Source organism: Mus pahari, chromosome 15, assembly GCF_900095145.1.
Source record: "Mus pahari chromosome 15, PAHARI_EIJ_v1.1, whole genome shotgun sequence".
Classification (NCBI taxonomy): domain Eukaryota; kingdom Metazoa; phylum Chordata; class Mammalia; order Rodentia; family Muridae; genus Mus; species Mus pahari.
In genome coordinates this window covers 7,932,231-7,958,392 of record NC_034604.1, presented here as the reverse complement: position 1 = coordinate 7,958,392, position 26,162 = coordinate 7,932,231, and the positions used below count along the sequence as shown (strand labels likewise).

The 26,162-nt window shown below is 38.0% G+C and overlaps 1 protein-coding gene across 4 annotated transcripts in view; it reads right to left on the bottom strand.

Annotated features, from left to right (window-relative positions):
* Nucleotides 1-26,162, bottom strand: part of Rbbp8 (RB binding protein 8, endonuclease) — a 99,836-nt gene that overhangs the window by 29,177 nt on the left and 44,497 nt on the right. For all 4 annotated transcript variants that reach the window (XM_021214448.1, XM_021214447.1, XM_029547152.1 and 1 more), the window contains 4 exons: nt 16,060-16,172; nt 12,137-12,203; nt 3,688-3,863; nt 21-125 (listed from right to left, as the gene is read on the bottom strand). In XM_021214448.1, the coding sequence (XP_021070107.1) occupies nt 21-125; nt 3,688-3,863; nt 12,137-12,203; nt 16,060-16,172 (461 nt within the window). The remainder of the gene's footprint in view (nt 1-20; nt 126-3,687; nt 3,864-12,136; nt 12,204-16,059; nt 16,173-26,162) is intronic.

Here is a 26,162-nt window from a genome sequence, read left to right as displayed (position 1 = left end):
AATCACAGTATCTTACTTACTAGACAGTGGTGAGTGATTTTGATCACAAGTGTCAGCTACTAGAATTTCATGTTCCTCAGAGTTAACTGGTGCAGGAGCTGAACCCTTAGATATTTTTCTTAATTCTAAGTGGGGGGAAAAAAGAGGATACACAGTAAATAATAATAAACGATGCTATCAAGATTTATTCTGATAAGTCAAAATAAACTTGCTTTAATGCATAACAATCATTATTTTATAGATATAATTCGCATAATTCTTTAGTTCCACTGAGAAACAAAGCTTTAGGCTAGGACAGTGGGAGAGAGGAAATTGGAACAGCTTGGTTTCTATGACCTGAGTTACCTCAGTAGTGACAGCTCAGTCACTTTTCTCTTCTGGGACAAGGCACTAAGTTTACTAAAAATGTTATGGGCTTGTGTTTCTCTAAAATCTGTCTGGAATGAAAACTGAAATGTGCTTTACTGGAAATCTCTATTGCTTAAATACTTAGTTCAAAGACAACCAAAGGATAAGGTAAAAGAACAGAATTATACTTTAATTATAACATGAAAATTAAAAAGTTCTAGACACTTTTAAGGTAAGTAAATATGGTTAAGTCATTAAATCATTTAAATTATTTAATTATTTTACTTTCTAAGTTAGAAAAAAAAGGATAAAATTAAAACCAAGTTTTAAAGTCATATGCTTGTTTTCTACAATTAGGAAATAAGCAATTTTTTTAAAAGAATTTATTTATTTATTTTATGTATATGAGCACACTGTAGCTGAATTCAGACACACCAGAAGAGAGCATTGGATCCCATTACAGATGGTTGTGAGCCACCATGTGGTTGCTGGGAATTGAACTCAGGACCTGTGGAAGAGCAGTCAGTGTTCTTAACCGCTGAGCCATCTCTTCAGCCCCAGAAATAAGCTTTTATGGATACAAATAACTACTAATAAAAATACTGCAGTTGTTTTCTGGACGGTCATATGGATGAATTTAATCATGATATATTATACATATAGCTATCTATCTGCACCTTAGAGACTAACACATGTTCATTTAAGAGCTAGGGTCTTATAATTTAATTTAGCTCCTATTAGATAAAGAATTTAAAAACATTTCTGCTGTTCTCCACTAGATGGTGATAAAAACACACAAAATGAAGGAAACTGCCAACTTCATATTTTCAAATAAAGATGTAATTAATTTTTTTAGAGTTTTAATTTTTATACAATATATTCTGATCATATACTTTCTCCTTCCAGATCCTTCCTACCAGCTCAACCTCATGTTCTCACTCTTATATTTTTGATTGTGAACCTACCTTAACAGCTGAGCCATCTCTCCAGCTCCTGTATTCACTCTCAAAGACAAAAGAACCAGGAACCTTTCTAAACTTCCAAATCAAAACAGACTACTACCAACAACAACAACAACAACAAAGCACAAATACACAGCTTTTGGTTTTTGCCAACTAACTACTCCTGGGCACAAGGACGGCCTGAAAAGTGGTTGATAAATCTGGTGCTACCCACTCCAGCAGAACACTGATTTTCCGTCTCTGATCAGGCATCGACTGCAAACAGCTTCTCAATTAGAGTGAGACTTTGTGTCCACTTCAGTGCTGGGAGTCTGTCTGGTTTAAGCCTGTGCAGGTCTTGAGCATGCTGTCACAGTCTGTGAGTTCATATGTGTCAATCCTGTTGTGTCTGGAAGAAGCTGTTTGTTCCCTGGTGTCATCTACTATCTCTGACTCTTTCTACCTCCTCTTTTGCTCATATGCCTGAACCTCCACAGGACTAGTTTGATAAAGACATCCTATTAAAGGCTGAGCACCTCAAAGTCTTCCACTCTCTATATGCTGTCCCTGCGAGTTCTGGGGGTCTGGTTAGTTAATGTTGTTCTTCCTGTGAGGTTGCAAACTCCTTCAATTCCTCTATTGGGGAACCCGTTCTCAGTCCAATGGTTGGCTGCAAACATCATTTCTTTGTTAATTACCATCTATTGCAAGAAACTTCTCTGATGAGGACTGAACAATGCTCTCTGTTCTATTGGTATAGCAATATTTCATGAGAGGTCATTTCATTGCTATGTTCCTTTAGCAGAATAATAGTAGTAAGTTTTCCCCTAGGCCTATGACCTATTTAGATTCAGGTTCTTGGTCATGTTAACAGCATCAGGTAGGGGTTCTAACTTATGAGGTGGGCCTTAAGTCCATTAAAAAAGTAGCTGGTTGCCCCAGTAACACCTGTGCCACTATTACAGCAGTATATTTTATAAGCAAGTGTCTGTAGTACTTCACAGAGTTATAGACAGGCTAAATTAATTATCTCTCTTCTCTGTTACTATGCAAAACCTTCCAGAACCATGAACACTAGTCAGTAGGGGTGAAGTTTCTAGTTGGGCACCATCTTAAGTTCTTTATGTTCAGTGACATAAGTTTGTATCTTCAGCAATAGGGCCTTATCATCAGATTACAGAGAATAACCAACAGCCTTGTAAATAGCCGGTGATGTTTGTGAGGTGGTGGTCTTTGACTTTATATATATGGGTGTTTTGCCTGCATGTATGTCTGCGTACTATGTATGTGCCTGATGTCTATGGAGACTAGGAAAGAACATTGGATTTTATGGAACTGGAGTTAAAGATGACTGTGTGATGCCATGTATGTATTGGGAATTGAACCCGGGATCTTAATTGCTAAGCAATCCCTCCACCTTGCATAGATCTACTTACTTTTAAAGTGCTAATTTAGCAAACCTCCTTTTCCAAAATGTTTCAAATATTTTGGGTTAAGAATTAAGCCTTTGTCATTTACTTTAAATGAGCAATAAAAGAAATAATCACCATATCATGCCACATAAAGTTACAAGTACAAGACCATTTAAAAAATTAGTTTTGAAGCATTTAGACAAAACAGTAAACTGGAATGGAATTAGAAATAGGTTCTATAAGCCAGGCATGATGGAACATGGCTTTAATCCCAGCACTCAGGAAGCACAGGCAGATAGATCTGAGTTCAAGGCCAGTCTTGACTACAGAGCAAGTTCCAGGACAACCTGAGCACTACAGAGAATCCTTGAGAAAAATAAAAGCAAAAATAAAACAAAAGGTGTACATTAAGTTGGGCATAATGGCATAATGGCATTCAATTCCTGTAGCAGAAGTATGTAGCTTTCTATGAGTTCAAAGCTAGCCTGATCTACATAGTGAGTTCTAGGATAGCCAAGGGTACAGAGAGACTCTGTCTCAAAAATAAAAGACATAGATTCCATAAAGTATATACTTTAAAAAGTCTATGCAGCGGGCTTTCACCAAGTAAGAGCATTTTCTGCTTTTACAGAGTTCCTGGGTTAGGTTACCAGCACCCACATTAACATGGCAGGCAGCTCACAACCTCTATAATTTCAGAACCAGAGAATTCAACATTCTATTCTGACCTCTGTGGGTTCCAAACACATACATATATATACTCAGGTGCATACATGTAAAATTATGCACATGTATTCAGATTAACTATTGTTCATGTCTGTATATAATGCTAGCAAAAAAAATACCTTATTAGTCATTTTATGAATGGAAATTAAATTAAGAAGTGATATTCTTAATTATCTGTACAATGTCCATCTTCTTTCCATCAAACTAGGTTCCATAAAAACAGTAAGTGAAACTTTACAAAAGCCAACTCTGATCCTTACCATTGGTACATACGGAGCGCTCCAATTTAGCATGTGTTTGTTCTACGTATCGGACATGGAGATTCTCCTTTCTTCGTAGCCGGTTAATGCCAGAAAAGGAAAAAGATGCTACTGGTGAGTCTGGAATAACGTTTTCCTCACATGCAAGCTCAGCTACTTGATCCTGTTGACCATTTCTAGTGCAAAATGACAGATAAAAAGAAAATGAATTCTGTAAATATTTATTAAAATGTCTACTAAATAATGTATAACTACAATAGAACACAAATACCAAAATATCAGAGATGTTATCCCTTGCATCTAATGCTCTAAACTCAGGGAATAGAAATGTATGCAAGGGCTGGTGAGATGGCTCAGCGGGTTAAAGCATCGACTGCTCTTCCGAAGGTCCTGAGTTCAAATCCCAGCAACCACATGGTGGCTCACAACCATCCTTAACAAAATCTGACTCCCTCTTCTGGAGTGTCTGGACAGCTACAGTGTACTTACATATAATAAATAAATAAATCTTTAAAAAAAAAAAAAAGAAATGTATGCAAATAAGTTAGTACAAAGTGGGGAATATTAGTAGAATTCTTGACCCAAACTGTTTGAAATATTTGGAATTTCAGAGTGGAATGGGAAATTTAACAGGTGCGTACAAGACTGACTGGAATAGGAAGAAAGGGGGAGACAGCAATCATATAGTCATTGTAAAAGAACAGGTCAGATTCTGTGATTTGAACTGTAATCCTCACGTATGGAAAGGAACTGAATGTTGTAGAAGAATCAACATAATTCAGCAAATGACACACAGTGTGATAATGCTGACAGGATAACTGTCAACTTCTCCACGAATTATCCAAAATGCTGTGTGTATGACTTTAATTATTACAGTTGTGTGAAAATTATTACTGTCATCATGCAATTGTGAAATAAAGAGGGAGAAGTAAAGTAACTTATTTCAATAGTAAAAGAGCTAGGATTGGAATTCAGCATAGACTCTGGAGGCTCATTATTAACCCAGTGACAAGTTATTCTTAGTATATAGGTCCTGAGTCTAAAGACCAACGCACAAGGCTTCTGTCCCTACTGCTGTTAAGCTCTGCTTAGCATCTTCTCTCAACACCGCAGTTCACAACAGTCCTACTAAACCTGAAGTCATAGCTGCTGAATCTGACTGAAACCCTGCCACATCTTTCCACTTCATTAAGAATACAAGCCAGAGTTTTCTGACTAACCAACAAGAACCCATGTGGTCTTTCCTCCATTAACTGTACTCTACACTCTCTTCCCTGAAGCTCCCCAGCATGCCAGGCGTATTCCTGCCTTCAGCTCACTGCTTTAGCTATTCCATGGACAGTGCCCTTGCCCACATCAACACCTATGTGGACACACAGACTAAATTTTTTTTAAATAAAAATTAATCCAAAAATGTTTCCTAACAAATACTTATACTTTAATTTCCTGACTAATGTCAGTATTATTTGTTATCTATAATTCTATAATGTGTGGTACAAGACAACCTTAGAGCAAATATCTAATTTTTTTCTAAGTGACAAAAATGACTGTGTGTATATACACACGCATGCCCATATGTGTGTGTGTGTGTGTGTGTGTGTGTGTGTGTGTATCATGTTTTGGTATGTTTATGCTGTGGAATGATTAAATTAACCAACTAATAAATTCACTTCATAAACCTATTTTATAAAGTAAAACATTTAAAATCTACATTTCTACCAAGCTTTAAGTATATAGTATATTCTTGTTTTAGTCATCATTCTGGGCAATGTATTAAACATGTAATCTTTAATAAATTAATAGTACTCTTACTCTATAAATACATAAGTCATATAAGAAAGTCTTGCAGGTTAATAGAGTGTAACACTTCTGTGACTTAGCCTGAACTAGTCACAGCACTGCTTGCTTTCTCATTAGTCATAAAAATGTAACCTGAAACATAAATGAGTCACAAGAAGAAAATTAATTCTTGGCAGGGTCTATTTACAAGGGGTTAGGAATTGTACAAGAGAAAAAAAAAATCCCCCAAACAAAACACAAACCAGCTCCGTGTAGCAGGGCATGACTACGTAAATGAGTACAAATTTTATCTTCTTCGGTAATAGAAGACAGGCACCAGGTAAAAGCAGAGATTCTATCTTACCCAAGTTAATTCTTTAAAACATTAGGTTCCACGCTGATTTTCTGAGAAAAATTAAGAGTTTCTGTCTTCTTCAGTTATGTACTTGCCACCTTCCTTCAGCTTCTCCTTCTAGTAACACTAGAGGGTTTGCTATTGCTTTATTTGTAGCCTGCTTCTTAAAACTCCCATCAACACTGTGTAAGATGTTTTTTCGCAATTATTTGTGAGGACCCAGGGTTTCTCTTCATAAGGAGTTTACATTAAAAAATTTTTTAATTTAGCCTTTTCCACTCTACTTTGTTAAAACATAATTTAAGCCCACTAAAGCCATGTTACAGCCACCAAACGTATTTCAAAGTTCTCATTTTCAAAGGGGAAGATTTCTACAAGTACAAATGATGTGATACCTTAATCCTTCAGAGCCTATAAGTTTATCATACAAATAAATCAAAGGCTAATTTTTTAAAGCAGGGTTATTAGAACTATGTTCTTAAAGAATGCTTCACTGAGTATCTGGCTATCAGGAAATCTGAAAAGTGGCCTCCTTGAGACCCTCGCACTGTAAACAAGAAACAAAAAAGAAACCCAGACTTAGCATGAACAGACTCCAGTCACAGGCCACTGTCAGTAGTGACTTGCCTCAGGGCTTCAACTGTAGGAACGTTTTGCTCAACATTTTACTAATAAGCTTGATACAAGGAACTGACAGAAGCCGCTTAAACCTGTGAAAGCCATAAGGCTAAGGGAATAAAAACTAACCTGATAAATATCAGTGGAAAAAGCAGCATATGGTAACCACCCCAGCCTAGAATTATGAAGCAAACCTAGAAAAATGCAACAGAACAAGAATAAATGCTAGTGGGCCACCAAGATGGCTTAGCCAGGAAAGATGCTGTCACTAAGTCTGACAACCTGAGCTTGATCCCTGGGATTCACACAGTAGAAATAAAGTTATCCTATGATTACTACACACATGTGCTCTCTCCCTGTCTGTCTGTCTGTCTGTCTGTCTGTGTCTGTCTGTCTGTCTGACACACACACACACACACACACACACACACACACACACACACANCACACACACACACACACACACACACACACACACACAGAGAGAGAGAGAGAGAGAGAGAGAGAGAGAGAGAGAGAAACTGTTTCAGAGATTGAGAGTCCATAACTCTTACAGTGGGAAGCATGGCAGCAGGCAGGTGGAGAGGTATAAAGCAGAAGCTGAGAACTTACATTTTGAGACAAAACCATGAGGTGAGTGAATGTGAGACTGACCCACTCCAACAAGGTTACCACCTCCAAGGCCAATCTTTCCCAAACAGTTCTACCAAATAGAGATCAAATATCAAATATATAAGGCTATGGGAATCATTCTCATTCAAACCACCACACATATAAATGTAGTTTAAAAACCAGGAATACAGGGCTTGAGAGATTGATCAGTGGTTAAGAGCACTGACTACTCTTCCAGAGGTCCTGAGTTCAAATCCCAGCAACCACATGGTGGCTCACAACCATCCATACGTAATGAGATATGACTCCCTCTTCTGGAGTGTCTGAAGATAGCTATAGTGAACTTACATATAATAAATAAATAAATCTTAAAAAAACAAAACAAAACAGGAATGTGTCCGAAGAGACATTTGCCATGTATAGGGTGGCACTATGTTATAAGTAAGCTGTGGTTAATTCAAAACTACAGAGAAAGGATATTTTAAGTGTAGGGTATGGGAAAACTAGGTTCTCTGTCCAGACACATTGAATAAGCTATTTAACCCTCCTGAGCTCCATTTTCTTAATTGGTTGAATAGATATGCTGTTGTACTTTCCTGTTTTCTTTTTCTTTTTTATTAGATATTTTCTTTATTTAAATTTCAAATGTGATCCCCTTTCCTAATTTCCCCTCCCAAAATCCCCTATCCTCTCCCACCTCCCCTTGCTCTGCAACCCACCTACTCCCATTCCCAGTCCTGGCATTCCCCTATACTGGGGCATAGAACCTTGCATAGGCCTTGCCTCCCTTTGATGACCAACTAAGCCATTCTCATCTACATATACAGCTAGAGCCACATGTCCCACCATGTGTTTTCTTTGATTGGTGGTTTAGTTCCAAGGAACTCTGGGGGTACTGATTAGTTCATATTGATGTTCCTCCTATGGGGCTGCAAACCCCTTCAGCTCCTTGGGTACTTTCTCTAGGCCCTTCATTGGGTACCCTGTGCTCTGTCCTATGGATGATTGTGAGCATCCACTTCTGTTTCTTTTTTATGGGAGATCTGTAAAAAAAGAAATTACCTAGTTCCTCAAATGTAGGTACAAAAAAAATGCTACCTCCTAAAGCAGCCACATGAGCCAGGGAGATGGCTTCGTGAGTTAACTGTCTGCTGTACAAATATGAAGATCTGAGCTTGGATCCCTAGAACCCAAATAAAGCTGAACACAGTACACGTGTTTGTCAGGGCTCCTAATATAATACTGGATTTATCTTTAGGAACTCACAAGCAAGCTAGCCTGGTATAAGCATCAATGACTATTCAAAAAAGATAGAAGGGAAGGAAAAATACCCAAGGTTGTCTTCTGACATCTACAGTCAAATAACTACAGGTTTCTTCAAAGAACTATTAAACTATAGGGCTTCTGAAAAGAAATATTAAGCATATTATTGAAGTCCTGCATTTATATTTCAAATAACAAATCTGCAAGTAGAGGGCAGAGGAAAGATAAAATAATGTATTTGTCTTTACTTAATATTGGCCACACACACATAAGTAAAAAGAAACGAAGATGAAGAGTTGGTAGTTTTGCTTTGTATTTAGCTCCTATCTGAGTCATTAATTAAGGTTCAAGCAAAAAACTCAAAATGGCACTTTCAAGAGTCTTCATGAAGAATAGTGAACAAATAAAAAGTAAGGTGAGCCAGGGCAGTTGTTCTGAGGTATATAAAGTGTAGTCATGTTTCAGATGGTCCCAGAATGTAAAGCTGGAATCAACAGTGTAATTCTAAACAAGCCTAGAAAACACTTTAAAATTTCATCTTGCTAAAATATATCCTCCAGGGAAATAGTGAACTTGTACATAAACTATTCAACAGTGGGTGAAGAAGTCGCACAACAGTGCACTCTCAGAGGCAATAGAATGAATCCTCTGAGGTCCTTATGCAGGCTCCTTTGATCAACTTCCCAATGTAAAGAACCTCAAAATCCAGCTTACTTCATTATTTACTTCCTGTGAAGAGAGATGGCTTGTCTTTCCCACTGAATATTTCCTATTGTTGTTTCACTTAATAATTATCTTGCCACACAGGAAATCTGTAACATTAAATCCAGCTCAAGTGAGTTAAGAATTAAGTCAATGTTTTCTGAAATTTAGGGGAATTTCAGGTAGCCATGGCATGACCCTATGGTGTAGGCAGTCAGAGGAAATGCCTTTGTAAGATGATACTTGTTATTTTAAAGCTGCTAACTAAAAGGAGAATGAGTTGAAGGAAGCAAGTTATGAGAAAGTTGGTTCAAGACATTATTATCTGAAATTTTAGAAAAGTGTGGAAGCTACCACAGATTATTTCCTACACTGTTTTGACCAAGCATATCCTAAACAAAACACTCATACTTTGAATTTGCCTATGTAACAGGTCTTTATTGTAGTGTTTGCTATTTTTTTTAAGCAAGATCAACGACCAACAGGCAAAGTATGTGTATTTGAGAACACTAAAAATAAATTCTATACTAATTAGAACATTTAAAAATATTTTGTGTGTGTGTGTGTGTGTGTGTGTGTGTGTGTGTGTGTGTATGTATGCATGCATGTGTAACATATACACACAGGAGCCTGTAGAGGTCAGAAAAGAGCACTGGATCTCCTGGAACTGGAGTTACAGGCAATTGTGAGCAGCCTTAAAAGAACTAGGAACTGAACCTAGGTACTCTGCAAGAATTGTAAGTGATCCTAACCACCGAGTCCCTTCTCCAGGCTGAGAATTAATTTTTCTATTAGCAAATGGCAATTTAATTTTGATATACTTAACACACTCATGACTTTCAGACAATCACCCATGTAATTTTGTATTATCTCTATACACTTAGTATCTTATCTATTGGAATTTAAAAATATAAAAAAGGCTGTATGTCCAAGGCTTAATGTATCATAAGCTACATGTGCTAAATCAATGCTGTAACAAATATATGTCAACAATAACCTATCTGAAATTCTTGTAAGCAAGTAATATTCAGATTTGTTTTTTAATGAAAATATAGAGTACACAGAGTATAGCACATGCAGTAGAGCCTGGAGGCACCATTCACAATAGATACTTTGACACACTGACTGCCAACCATGTGACTGCACACATGGAGTAAGAGAAATAAAGACTATAAATAGCATTCTGGCAGTTGAAATAAATATAGATTGTCAATTAACATATGAGATAAATGAGAACAACTTTGGGACTTTGGAACCATATATAGATGACAGCTATGTGTTCTAACTTCTTTTCATCACAGAGAATCAACAAGAATGTTCGAACTTTCACACACTCATTATAGACTCAGTCTTCTATACATTCTTACTAGACTGAACACATGGGACAAATGGCAAAATTCTACTGGATATCCATTAGCTAAAAGTATACTGTTAAAAATAGCTTCGCCTCTAAGACATAACCACTAGACACCAAAATAGTATGACATCTGCATAGTCTTGAGTTTTTGCAGATGCTTATTTAAATACAACAGCATATTTAAGAATTCTGGAATACTATGAGTACTACTCTGAATCCAAAAGTTTAAAAAATTACAGGAAGCAGTCATTTGGTGTGCCTGTTGTCCTAGCTCACTGGTAGGACAAATGCTTGAGATCACAATTCCAAAGCCTCTTGGATAACAAATGTAGTAAGACCCAAGTCTCCACTTCAAAACTTAAAATACTAACCAACAAAATCTCTCAATAAAAACAACATAACTTTACACAAGTGGTATCTAACTTAGGGTTTCTATTGTGATAAAACACCATGATCAAGGCTGGGCATGGTGGCACATGCCTTTAGTCCCAGAACTTGGGAGGCAGAGGCAGGTGGATCTCGGGGAGTTTGAAGCCAGCCTGGTCTACATTGCTAATTCCAGGACAGCCAAGGCTACACACAAAGAAACCCTGTCTCAAACAAAACAAAACAAAACAAAACAAAACAAAACAAAACAAAACAAAACAAAACAAAACAAAACACCCATCATGATCAAAAGCAACTTGGGGAGGAAAGGGTTTCTTTCAGTTTACATAGCCTAGTAACGCAATGAAGGGAAATCAAAGCAGGAACTAGAAGCATGAAATTGGATGTGAGAACTGAAGCAGAGACCATGTAAGAGCTGCTTCCTGGCGTGCTCTTCATCACTTGTTCAGTCTGCTTCCTTTTTCTATCCAGGACCACCGGCTTAAGCATAGCATCATCTATAATAGTCTGAGCTTTCCCACATCAATCATTAATCAAGAAAATGTCCCTCAGGATGTATGGGGGTACTACTTTCTCAACTAAGGTTTCTGCTTCCCAAATGACTCTAACCTGTGTCAAGGTAACATGTAACTAGTTAGCCAGCACAAGTGGGTCTACTAAGTAAGCCCTATTCTACTCTGAAACTTGGAGACCACATTAGAGAAAACAAACAAACAAACAACTTTTTTTTTTAACACATCTTGAGACAAGACAGTGTTGTATAGTGGAAAGAACAGACATTTTTCCGTCAGAAGATACAGGTTTGATTAATGGTCATGCTGTTTACTAGTGATGAAATCACACAGAAGTCATTTGCCTTTTTGGGCTTTGGTTCTCTCATCTGTAAAGTATAGATAATAAACTACTTAGCAAAATTAGGAATACTCTGTGGATTAGGAATAATATAAAACAGAAGACCAGGAAAGAGAATGCAGGGGAAAAAAAACCATTTATTTTTATTTCTATAGACAGGGAGAGAAGAAATAAGAAGAGGGAAAGGAAGCTGTTTTATATGCCAAAGAATTCTGCAAGCAGAAGTGCTTATTATGAAGCTTCTAGAACACTGGAAAAAGAAGCAAAAAATCCTAAACATCTGAAATAAGTATATTTAAATGATTTTCCTGTTTATGTCATTATAAAACTTAATATGTTTTAAGATGCTGACAGTAGACCCCTAAAACATAAATAAAACTGCAGTGACTTTCTTTGTATGTGACTGTAGTGCACTGCATAGTTTTAAAAGATGAAACTTGTGACTACACTTTCAGTTTGTAGAACTAAGTACGATAAAAGCAAGAGAAGCAGGAGAGTCTGCTGCATTGGGAAAGAATACTTACTCCATTTTCTGCTGCAGTTGTTCAGAAAGCTTTTTGTTTTCTTCTTGAAGAGTATTCTTCTCATTCACTTAAGAATAACATGGAGGAGAAAGCATATTAATATTATGTCAGGCTCTTAAAAGGTTAACAATTATGAAGAAATTAGGATTTTATTTCTTTTTTGTTGTTGTTGTTGCGTGGCTTTTTTTTTTTTCTTTTTTTTTTGAGACAATCTGTCACTCTGTACCCCAGGCTGATTTGGAACTCAGTGTATAGGCCAGAATAGCTTCAACGATCACAGAAATCCTCCTGTCTCAACCCCTTAAAAGGCACTGTTGGGATGTGAGCCATGACACCTGGCTTTCCAAACCTAAATCAGCATATGGGCACCCCAACCTAGCGTTATGAAGCAGACCTAGAGAAATGCAACAGAACAAGCACAAGCTAGCGGGCCACTGAGGGAGAGTTGTCTCTGCCCTCCCTCCACATCCCTGGTACCAAGGTTGCAGACATGTGCTATAAAGGGGATTTTTGGCACATGATTTCAGATTCTCATGTTTGTACAGCAAACATTTTAACACTGAGCTATCTGTCCAGCCCAGGCTGAATTGTATACATTTGTCCCACAACTTTCCTCAGTATACTGCTAGTGTATATGAAAAAAAAAAGTCATCCTACAGAATGACTTCACATGGGTTGGGATAAATCTTGTTTCAGGTAAGCAAGGTTTTCCTTTTTTTTTTTTTTAATTGAAAATAGATTTTTTTTCCCACATAATATACCCTGACTACAGTTTCTCCTCCCTCTACTTCTCCCAGATCCTCTACACCTCCCTTCCCATCCTGATCAACTCCTTTTCTGTCTCTCATTAGAAAACAGACTTCTATGGGATAAGCAGACTACTTTATTATTATCCTACGGAAACTAACATATTGGAATAGGACAAAACAGAAGGAAAAGAGCCCAAGAGAAGGCACAAGAAACCGAGACCCACTTATTCCCACACTCAGGAATCCCATAAACAACTGGAAGCCGTAACATATATGCAAAGGATCTGTAGGGTAAAGAGATGGGGAAACAAATAAAATAAAAGAGAAGGCATGGGGAGAGAAGAGCTCTGGCATAACATTGTGAGACAAGGAACCTCCAAAGGTGCCACTGAGTTCATTTCCTGTTGGCCATCTAAGCAACCTATACTTAAAGTTTGTTTTCCCAGTGAGACTCCTTAGGAGGAAACTAAATTTTCATTTGCAAGTGGTTACCGATTGGATTGCTTCTGGGTGAGGGGTGAAGGCATGTGTTTACTTCTCCCTTCAGTCTATAGACTCTTGTCTCCTGCAGACCCAGGCAGGGCTTGGTCTCAATGAGTTCTTATGTGCATGGATCCTGTGGATTCAGAGGGCCTTGTTTTCCTGGTGTCCTCCATCCCCTCTGGCTCTATATGCTTTCTGCCCCCTCTTCCACAGGGTCCTCTGAGCCCTGATTTGATGGAGACAACCCATCTGGGGCTAAGTTTTGCAGGGTTTCTCACTCTGCGTATCTGGTTGTAGACCTCTGTCTGTATTCACTCCCATCTGCTGCAAGAGGACCCTTCTCTGCTGAAAGCCGAGCAAGGTGCTGATTTATGAGAATGGCAGAATGCCATTAGGAGTCACTGCTCTAGATTTTCTGTTTATCTTTGTTTGTTTGTTTTTTAAAGAAAAGTGGTATCTGGTTTTATACCCTTGATCTTTAGGCTGTCTAGTGTCAGTTTCTTGGTCACCCAAGCAGTTTTGGGTATGGGTTTCATCTTGTGAGTAGGCCTTAAGTCAGATCAGTTATTGGTTGGTTACTTCCACAAGCTTTGTGCTACCATTACACTAGTAGATGTAGGCAAGGCACCATTGCAGACCAAAGGGTTTGTGGCTGGGTTGGTTTTTATAGTTCTCCTTTGTTAGTGTACAGAATACCCTTCTGTATCAAAGATGCTAGCATGGGGTAGGCATGAGCTCAACTTCTCCACATTCAGTGAGTTGTGTAGGTACTGTCTTCAGGAATAGGGCCTTTCAGTTTGTGGAGAACAATATACAGTCTTGGCAAAAGCCTGGGTTGATGTGGATTTCCACTGGTCAACAAATTAGTCAGATGTAACCTAAGTCTGGTACTGGAAGCTTCATTTGGTGACAAGAGATGTCCAGTTGGGGCTGTTTCTCCTGTATTATTTGACCATTTCATTTAGCTCACCTTCATATATGTTTATATTTTAGGAAGCTTCTACTGTATTAGGTTTCTATACTACCCCTCAAATGGCCCTTAATTTTAGCTGTCTCTTCCTGTAGTTCCTTCCCCTCTCCACTTGGTCCTCCTGTTCAGCTTCTACCCCAATCCATCTGTAACTACCTGTTTCCCAGGGAGATCTATCTGTTCCTTACTCTGTACCTAACTTCTGTGGTTCAGTGGATTGTAGCTTGGCTATCATTGACCTAACAGCTAATATCCACATATAGGTAAATATTTGTTGTTCTGGGCCTGGAATACCTCATTCAGGATGATTTTGTTGTTTTCCCATTTATTTCCTTGTGAATATCATGATTTTATGTTTTTAATGGCTGAGTGATACTTCACTGTGTAAATTTACCACATGTACCACACTTTTCAATTATTTTTTAGGTTCATGCCCATATTTTTCTTTTTTGTTTTTAAGTTCCAGATTCTCCTCAGAAGGTAGTTTACTCACTGAAAGAAAGTAGTTCAGGTTTGTAAGTTGTTACTCACTTAGCAAACTGCTAGACTATGATTAACCTTTATTGGTAGAGGCTACTCTGCTGTGACGTCTCCTGAGATCTAGTTCTCATAGTTTAGCAATGCCCATAGTAACATAAAAAGTCACTGATAGGAACCTAGGGCTGCCTCCACTCGAGATTATATCCTGTAGTTATTTTTCTGCTTTATAAAAATTAAATAAGGACAGGAATATGTAGTAAAGACATATTCTAACATGTATACTTGTAGTGGGATATATTTAAATTATTAATGGTTTTGAAAAAGAAGAAAAACTGATTTTACAAATGAGCTTACAAGTATGTTTTTAATATTCAGTGTTATTATTTGTAGTGCTTCATTGGACTCAGAGCCTTAGGGACATTAATAAATATTATTTTTTGTAATTATGTTTATTTCAAGTTGTCTAATGTAATATATGAAAATTGGACTGAATAACCCAGATGAAATTCGTTCTTGTTCTCAGTATGACTAATCAGACTTCGCTCCTTAATATTCTTTTCCCATTAGCATTATATAAAATTATCAGTTAAGGGCTGGTGAGATGGCTCAGTGGGTAAGAGCACCCGACTGCTCTTCCGAAGGTCCGGAGTTCAAATCCCAGCAACCACATGGTGGCTCACAACCATCTGTAACAAAAATCTGATGCCCTCTTCTGGAGACAGCTACAGTGTACACACATATAATAAATAAATAAATAAATAAATAAATCTTTAAAAAAAAAATTATCAGTTAATCAGCTACACAGAATTGGCACAATATGAAATGCAGTAATAAGTACCTAAGAGCAAGTTAATTTTGCACTGATAATAGCACTGATCTTGCAATCAAGAAAAAAGACACAAAATATGCTCAGAAATATGCTTATTGTCTTAAGCTTGGTGAAATTTTAGTTAATAGCACTGATCTTGCAAATCAAGAAAAAAGATACAAGATATGCTCAGAAATATGCTTATTGTCTTAAGCTTGGTGAAATTTTAAAGGATAAAGTAAACTATATATATATATATATATATATATATATATAGTGTATATATGTGTGTCTATATATATATAGTTTTTTGTGTCCAATTTCCTACTAAGATTAAATCTATAAAAGACACCTAAAGTTTAGAAAATGTAAGCAAGTTTTATCAACAGGACATTATGCTTTAAGCGCATGGTGAATATGAAAGGGAACTCACTCAGCTCTGTAATAAGCTTAAGATTCTGCTGTCGGATATTTTCAAACTCCTGCTGCTTTTTGTGCATATGCTCTTCAGTTACTGCACAGCGATCACACAATCCTGCTCTTAACCTGTGAAACAGAAATAAACATGTTTCATCTACTAAAGCATATTTCCTGATACAGAATGAGTATCCTGTTTTTCACATATTTGGGACTCTCTGGTGCGTCAGATTTTAGTTTCTTGGTTTTCACAGTATTTGCAGATACTCAATCCAAAACTCTAAAAAAATTTTTTTTTCCTAAAGTTTAAAAATCGAAATGCTTAAATCTAAAGCTTTTGGAATGCTCACATGACACTGAAAAGGTCTGAGATTTCAGAGACTCCTGAGTTCTGGAAAAGATTTCAGGTTATTCATTCCTTCATTTATTTATCTATTCATTCATTCAGGTTTGTTTTCACGGCTGGGATTATGGGCACACAGCGGCACTACCACCAGGAAGCTTGATTTTTAAATTATGCATGCAGATGTGTGTCTGTATATGTGAGTACAGATGCTCCAGGTTGAGATGTCAAATCTCCCTGGCGTCAGAGTTGCATGAGGTTTGAGGTGCCGTGACGTGGACGCTGGGGATCAAATTCAGGTCCGCTGCAAGAGTCGCCTGTGCTCTTAGGCTGGAGAGACGACTCAGCAGTCAACACTCCTGGCTGCTCTTCCAGAGTCCTGACGTCAATTCCCAGCAAGCACACGGTAGCTCACGACCCTCTGTAAAGGGATCTGATGCCCCCTTCTAACATGTAGGTGTACATATAGAGAACACTCCACATTTAAAAACACACAAAAATAAAATTTAAAGAACAAAAATAAAATGTAAAGAGTAGTATGTGCTCTTAATGGCTGAGCATTTCTCCAGCTACAAGTTATTTACCACAGTAACAAACATGCTCAATTGTTTTACCCCTGCCATATTGAATAAGGTTTCCATGAACACTACTATAGTGTATTCAGTAACCAATATATCATCTTTTTTTGTATAACTCATAGTTTACTAGAGAATGGCAGGCAATGAAATAATATACAGAAAAGTAATCTGAATCACATTTTGACAGTGGAAATACAGAAAAGCATAAAGACAACCTAGTTTCAGAAGTTAGAAAACAGTTGTAAAATCATAAATCTTCTGGTTCTTCGTTGTCAGTAGTGAGGAGGAGAGTGAGCCTGATCGTCTGAAACAGGATCACTAGACTGAAGCGCTCCATTTTGGCTACGTTGGTTGGCCACCGAGTTCTCAGAATCCACCTCCAACCCCACCCCCAGGGCTGGAGTTACAGCACTGAGCACTGGACATGACTTTTTAGTGAGTAGTGGGGATTCAAACTCAGATCTTCATGTTTACAAGAGCAAACGTGCTTACCCGATAGCACAGCAGGTAAAAAGTCCTTGCTCTGCAGACCTAATGATCTGAATTAGATCCCCAGAATTTATGGTAGGACAGAACTGACTCTTGAAAGTTGTCTATTCATCTCTACTAGTGAACCCTCCACATATACACACAAATCATGTATGTATGTGTGTGTGTGTGTGTGTGTGTGTGTGTATATATATATATAATAAAATACCCTTTAATGCATTCTATTTGCTTTTCTACTACAACAGATGTTAGATTTAGTGAAATATTATGGATTCTTAAAGTTCTATATGTGCAAAACATAAATGAACTATAGTTTGTTTATAGTTCATGAAATTATGGACTTTTTTTGAGACAGTATCTCATATGTAGTCAACTCAGAGAGCAGCCTGCCTGCCTTTGCTTCCTTGTGCTTGTATTAAAGTTGTGAACCACCAAGCATGGACTTAAAATTAGAATATTTTATTAGCACTGTTCAGAATGAGTTTCATTGTGACACTTTCTATACATGCTGTAACATGATAATATTCATACTCTTGATGTACTCTCCTTTGGTCCTTTTCTCCTTTCTAAAAAGTGTCCCCTCTCCACTGGAAAAAGGATTCCACAAGAGAAAACATGTATTTGTTTTTCTAAGTATAGCTATTTGACTTTACATGATGTTCTACCATTTCATGTATTCTCTTGCAAAGATATAATTTCATTCTTTTGGCTGAGTAAAACTCCACTGTGTATATCGTATATTTTCGTTAACAATGAATTTGTTAAAGGGTACATATGTTAATTCCATAACCTGACTTTTAAAATTGCCCTTTCCCTGTTTCTTGTGGGAGGTGTGCATGTTTGTACATGTGCATGGGCATGTGTGGGGGTGCAGGTGCACATGAGTCCTCAGTCTGATGTTAGGAATCAGTTTCAATACTTCTTTCATCTTTACTGAGGTAGGGTCTCTCAACCAAACCCAGATCACAACAATATGGCTCATGTCCCTAGCTAGCTTGCTCTGAGGCTCCTGAACCCACTCTAGCATATAAAGGGAAGCTTTAGTCCCCAAGCTATTTCCCAAGGCCTAACCTGGCTATTGTAAATAGTCTCACAATAAATGTAGAGGTGTAGGTATATATCAACTGAATATCCTACATACATACCCAGGAAAGGTATGACTGGATTATATGGCAGTCCTATTCTCCATTTTCAAGGACCTTTCATACTGGCTTTCATTTAGACTCTATTAATTCCCGTTTCATCGAACAGTGTTAAAAGATTCTTTCCCTTCGAAATCCTTGCCAGGATTTGTTGGGCTTTTTCTTTTGATGATAACCATTCTGGCTGGGGTTTAAATAAAATCTCAATGTAGTTTTGGTTTGCATTTCCTTGATGGATAAAAATGTTGAATATTTTTTTCCTTCCATTTCTGTATCGACTATTTTACTTCTTTTGAAACTATCCATTCAATTTACCTGCCTGTTAATTGATTATCTGCTCTCTTGGTATTTGAGTACTCCATATATTATGGATATTAATCCAATGTCAGATGAATAGCTAGCAAATATTTTCTCTCCCGTAGGCTGTCTTATATGGAAAAAAAGATCTTTTTATAAGTATCTTATGTCTTATGGCATTAATTTGAAAACTAACTGCTAGAAGTCTGAGTATAAAGCTAATCCTCAATGCATATAAACTCTCACATTTAAATGATCCATGACACTGGGCACAGACGATAACACAGAAACCCTAATTTAAGCATTCAAAAGACTGAGGTTGAAGGAATGTTTGAAGAAAGCCTGAAATATACAGTCAAGTCCTATCTCAAAGAAAAGAAGGCAGATAGGCAAAACTTAAGTGGAAAACAGCAAAAAAGCGGAGTTCACATGAAATTAATGACCAGAATGGTCAGAAGCTGGACAAGTTACAAGAAAGTAACCTAGTTTTAAAGAAACGACAGAATTAACAACTAGCCATCTTAATTGAGTAAGGAAAAGAATTTAGAAAACATTTCCATGGGAAATAGATATACGCTTCTCAGAAAGAATGCAAGATAGAAAACTCTCATAAGAAAGAAGTACAAGCTGGTGTAGTGGTGCACACTTCTAATACCATCACTTGGGAGGCAGAGGTGGGCAGACTGAGGTGAGTTCAAGGCCAGCATGGTTTGCATAATTAGCTCCAAGACAATCAGAGCTACATAGTGAGACCCTGTTTCAAAACACCCAGAAACACACACACATACATACATACATACAGACAGACAGACAGACAGACAGACATCAATGTGCAAGATACAATAGCTAACTAAACTGGAAGACCAAATAAACTACAAAGTGAAAGGCTTTTATAGACAGTGGAAAAGGAGGATCTTCAAAGGAAGAAATTGAAAGTCAATTGTATGAAGCCAGTTAAGCAAAACAAAGAAAACCATATCTTGAAATTTATTTCTATACTTTGGGTCCTAAACAACTAGTTAATGACTAATTACACAGGAAAGCTATGGCAAACCCATATAATCAAGGCTTTTTTTTTTTTAATTTATTTTTTGCAACAACTTACATTGTAGTCCAAGTAGGCCTGAAACTCATTATGTAGCACAAACTGGCCTCCCACATATGGTAATTCTCCTGCCTCAGTCTCCTGAGTGCTAGGATTATAGATGTGAGGTAGCACTTGTAGCTAATACTATCAGCTTTGTAGCATGGCAGCCATTAAACTATTTATCTCTTACTACGGGGAGTAAAATCACTGGTTCCACATCTTGTATGGACTGAAATCCTTTACCTGGTCACACAGGTGAACATGTAAGCTGGCAGAAGGCAAGATTCCAAACCATGAACACAACTGTGGCTCGAGAACTCCCAATAAGCAAACCACACTAAGCCCTGCCTTCCTTACCGTTAACCCCAAGGACATCTTCTGACTGCTCTTCTCGACTCCTCCAGTTCTCACTTCATCTACCCATGTTCCCAATACATTTCTTTACTTCCTAAACTCATTTTGATGTGTGTTTCTCAGAGAATACAGGGCAGCTTATATACTTACTAATGCAAGCCATAAAATTCTTATATAGGAATCACAAACAGGAAGAGATAATAACCTCTTGCCATTATTTCCTTTGCTATAGAAAAGAAAAAAACTTTACTGCTTATGAGAAGTGTCATGGAGGATGTAAGGAAAGGAAAGTGGGATGGGAGGAGGAAAGGAGGGCAAGGGAAAATGTAAAGGAAGAAGGAGTGGGAGGAAGAGGAAGAGGAGGAAGGTAGAGGTCATGCTCAGCATTCTTCCCAAATCCTCCAGCACAAAACAGGAGACAACGCGTTCTGTTCACAGTAACAGAAGAGCAATTAAGGATTTCTTTTTCATTGCTGGGCTGGGGAAAACTGAGGGATAGATGACTTTCTAGCTTCTGATAGCTCAGCTAGAGAAGGCTTAAATCCGGGTGTACTGTATGGTGTACTAGAGTACCAGAGGTTAGACTTATAGTCACCAGTTGAGATATTACAGAAATCTTACTGAACTTGTTATAAATTGTTGGTTTCATTATCTCATTTAATTTTTAAACTGCCCCTTTAAGGAAATTATTCTTAACAGCATGGCCTGTAGGTCAAGATTCTTCCACTTAAACAGTTGTTCCTCAAAATTTTTTTGCTAAATTCTAACTCTTTATTAAATTTTAATTAGTGTCAAAGGACTTAATTTGAGAGTGGATCTTTTCTCTTCCCATACTTGTATGGTGTTCTCCAAGATCCACTGAGCTCAAAATACACATACAGTATTCTACTTGGCATTTACATGTGGGTGCTACTGGTACCCACTTACCCATGCCTTGTCATTCCCTTGCTAACTCTCCAATGGCTTCTGTTACAATGAGAATTTATCTGGCCAGTGGTGGCGCACGCCTTTAATCCCAGTACTTGGGAGGCAGAGGCAGGTGGATTTCTGAGTTCAAGGTCAGCCTGGTCTACAGAGTGAGTTCTAAGACAGCCAGGGCTATACAGAGAAACTCTGTCTCGAACAATCCCTTCCCAAAAACAAAAAACAAAACAAAACAAAAAACCCAATGAAAATCTAAACTTGTTGCCCATATCTACATATAACATACTGAAGATTTGCATCCCTTATCCCATTTGCTCTTAAATTAGAACCACAGTAGAAAACCACAGTATTTTATGTTCAAATACTTGAAATTTATTTTGACCTTAAACCTAAGTTTTATTTTGGGACAAGATCTCAATATGCAGCTCTGACTGGCCTGGAACTCATTGTATAGTCTATGCTGACATGAAGTTCAGAGATCTACCTGCTTTGCCTCCCAAGTGCTGGGATTTAGGGCATGTGCCATCATGCCTGGGCTACCTTAAAATTTTGTATTCTATCTCCTTTAGTCTTTTGCTACCTCAGATACTATCTCTGCACATCACTTTTATTCAGGTTTTATCTCAATAGCCCTGCCTCAGAAAGGCCACCCTTTAACCATCTCTAAGTATCCTTTCTACAGTCACTCAAATATATCATTTAACTACATTTTCTTCATATCTCTTCATATACGAAACCCTCTTATTATTGTTGTATGAGTACTTCCAGAATCTGACAAATAAATATATGGTCCATGATATACCAACGAGAGTAATAGTCCAAGTCCCTAGAGCAACACCTAGGACACAACAAAGGACAGAAATATTTGTTGTAAATCTTAATTAAAGATAAAATGGAAAGTTGGAATTAAGATACATATGTGATCCCAAAGCATGTAGATCTTTTCCACAAAATACTGTTTGTTCAAGTAAATTGATATTCTCAAAGCCACCATATAGATGGCATTCAATTTCAGTTTACATATATGCAGAATACTAGATTATTTTGGAATGGTAAGATCATAAAGCAGCTAAAAGCTCTTGTTGCCAAGTATGATAACATTCCTGAGACCCCAGTTGTTCTCTGACCTCCACATGCATATCAAGGCATACACACACACACACACACACACACACACACACACACACACACAGACTAAATAAATAAAATAAGAAATTATCTTACCCCTTCCATTCTACGTGAGAACTCCTCAGTCAGTCCCACAACACCCTGAGGAAGTTCCACTCCCAGGCGCTCTAACACTCCCAGAATCATAGGATTAGAGGTGAGGAGGATATATCTGCCTCAACACCTGGGAGTAACTGGGACCAGCAGGACCCAGGCACCCAGGAACCCCACCCGACCAGTGGCACAGGTTCCTTCTGGTCTGGGCCAGTGCCCTGAACAGACCTTGGGCACTAATCCTGCAGCCAGTCCCACAACACCCAGAAGAAGCTCCACTCCCAGATGCTCAAACATGCCCAGGATCCCAGGAGCTTGGTCACACTAGGATCTAAAGGTCCCAAAGGCAGTTTGACTCCCAGCAGCTCAGACACACCTAGGATCTCAGGATCCCAGAGAAAGCTGTACTCTGAGGAGTTCTGACACAACCAGGATCACAGGAAGAACAGGCTCCAGTCTGATATAGCGAGGGCAGGTAGCACTAGAGATAACCAGATGGCAGGAGGCAAGCTTAAGAACATAAGCAACAGAAACCATGGTTACTTGGCATCATCAGAACCCAATTCTCCCACCATTGCAAGTCCTGGATACACCTCACACTAGAAAAGGAAGATTCAGATCTAAAATCACTTCTCATGATGATGATAGAGGAATTTAAGAAGGACATAAATAATTCCCTTAAAGAAATACAGGAGAACACAGGTAAACAGGTAGAAGCCCTTAAAGAGGAAACACAAAAATCCCTTAAAGAATTACAGGAAAATACAATCAAACAGGCAAAGGAAATGAACAAAACTATCCAGGATCTAAAAATGGAAATAGAAACAATAAAGAAATCACAAAGGGAGACAACCCTCGGGTTAGAAAACCTAGAAAGAGATCAGGAGTCACAGATGCAAGCATCACCAACAGAGTACAAGAGATAGAAGAGAGAATCTCAGGTGCAGAAGATACCACAGAAAACATTGACACAACAGTCAAAGAAAATGCAGAAAGCAAAAAGCTCCTAACCCAAAACATCCAGGAAATCCAGGACACAATGAGAAGATGAAACCTAAGGATAATAGGTATACAAGAGATAGAAGATTCTCAACTTAAAGGGCCAGTAAATATCTTCAACAAAATTATAGAAGAAAACGTCCCTAACCTAAAGAGATGCCCATGAACATACAAGAAACCTACAGAATTCCAAATAGACTGGACCAGAAAAGAAATTCGTCCCATCACATAATAATCAAAACACCAAATGCACTACATAAGGAAAGAATATTAAAAACAGTAAGGGAAAAGAGTCAAGTAACATATAAAGGCAGACCTATCAGAATTACATCAGACTTTTCACCAGAGATTATCAAAGCTAAGAAGATCCTAGGCAGATGTCATACAGATCCTAAGAGAACACAAATGCCAGCACAGGCTACTATACCCAGAAAACTCNCAATTACNATAGATGGAGAAACCAAGATATTCCATGACAAAACCAAATTTACACAATATCTTTCCATAAATCCAGCCCTACAAAGGATAATTGATGGAAAACACCAACACAAGGAGGGAAACTACATCCTAGAAAAAAGCAAGAAAGTAATCTTTCAACAAACCCAAAAGAAGATAGCCACACAAACATAATTCTACCTCTAACAACAACAACAACAAAAATAGCAGAAAGTAACAATCAATTTTCCTTAATATCTCTTAACATCCAAGGACTCAATTCCCCAATAAAGAGACATAGACTGACAGATTGGATACATAAACAGGACCCAGCATTTTGCTGCATACAGGAAACATACCTCAGTGACAAAGACAGACACTACCTCAGAGTAAGGTCTGGGGTAAGGCTGGAAAACAATTTTCCAAGCAAATGGTCCCAAGAAACAAGCCGGAGTAGTCATTCCAATATGAATAAAGTCAACTTTCAACCAAAAGTTATCAAAAAAGGAAGGACACTTCATACTCATCAAAGGAAAAATCTACCAAGATGAATTCTCCATTCTGAACATCTATGCTCCAAATGCAAAGGCACCCACATTCATAAAAGAAACTTTACTAAAGCTCAAAGCACACATCGCACCCCATACAATAGTGGGAGACTTCAACACCCCACTCTCAGCAATGTTCAGATCATGGAAACATAAACTAAACAGAAACACAGTGAAACTAACAGAATCAAATGGATTTATTTAACACATATTTATGGAACATTTCATCCTAAAGCAAAAGAATATACCTTCTCAGCATATCATGGTACCTTCTTCAAATTGACCATACATATAATTGGTCATAAAACAGGCCTCAATAGACACAAGAAGATTAAAACAATCACATGCACCCTATCAGATCACCTTGGACTGGTCTTAAATACCAACAAAACAATGGAAAACACACATACACTTGGAAGCTGAACAACGCTCTACTCAATGATAACTTGGTCAAAGAAGAAATAAAGAAAAAAATTAAAACCTTTTTAGAGGCCAGACGTGGTGGCGCACGCCTTTAATCCCAGCACTTGGGAGGGAGAGGCAGGCGGATTTCTGAGTTCAAGGCCAGCCTGGTCTACCAAGTGAGTTCCAGGACAGCCAGGGCTATACAGAGAAACCCTGTCTCGGGAAAAACAAAAAACAAAAACAAACAAACATGGGCTGGTGAGATGGCTCAGTGGGTAAGAGCACCCGACTGTTCTTCCAAAGGTCCGGAGTTCAAATCCCAGCAACCACATGGTGGCTCATAACCATCTGTAACAAGATCTGACTCCCTTGTCTGGAGTGTCTGAAGACAGCTACAGTGTACTTACATATAATAAATAAATAAATCTTTAAAAAAACAAACAAACAAAAAACTTTTTAGAATTTAATGAAAATGATGACCCATCATACCAAAAGTTATGGGGCACAATGAAAGCAGTCCTAGGAGGAAAACTCATAGCTCTGAGTGCCTACAAAAAGAAACTAGAGAGAGCATACACTAGCAGCTTGACAGCACACCTGAAAGCTCTAGGACAAAAAGAAGGTAATATACCCAAGAGGTATAGCCTCTGAGCCTTGAAGCAGGCTGATTCAGACTTTGCAGCCACTGAGCATGAGACCACCTGGGGTGGAGCCTTCCAACCTAGAAGGCTCTATTGTTCTGTCACCTACTGCTGCTCTTCTCCAAGACACTGCTACCTGCTGAGTCCTTGGAGATAGTCTAGAGACAGCAAGCAATCCAGTAATTTACACCTACTTGCCAAAACAGTTCTTTCAGATAGATGGCCTACAGGCTGGCTCCCTACAGGCATCAAGAATTGATCTGTGGGGGATGGGCTTTCCGTTTATATAAGGGCAGATTGTTGGTAAACTTTGGGAGCTTGAACAGAAAAATGTGTCTTGGCCTCCATTATTTCTCTCACCGTTTTCTCCCATACAGCTCCTGCCTCCCACTCAGGAATCCAGTTAGTGTGGCTGAAGTGGTAACAAAGAGGAGTTGAAGGCAGGAAATAATCAAACTCAGGGCTGAAGTCAACCAAATAGAAACAAAAAGAACTATACAATGAATCAACAAAACCAGGAGTTGGTTCTTTGAGAAAATGAACAAGATAGATAAACACTTAGCCAGACTAACCAGAAGGCACAGAGACAGTATCCAAATTAATAATATCAAAAATGATTGGGGAGACATAACAATGAAATATATCTTAAAATAATT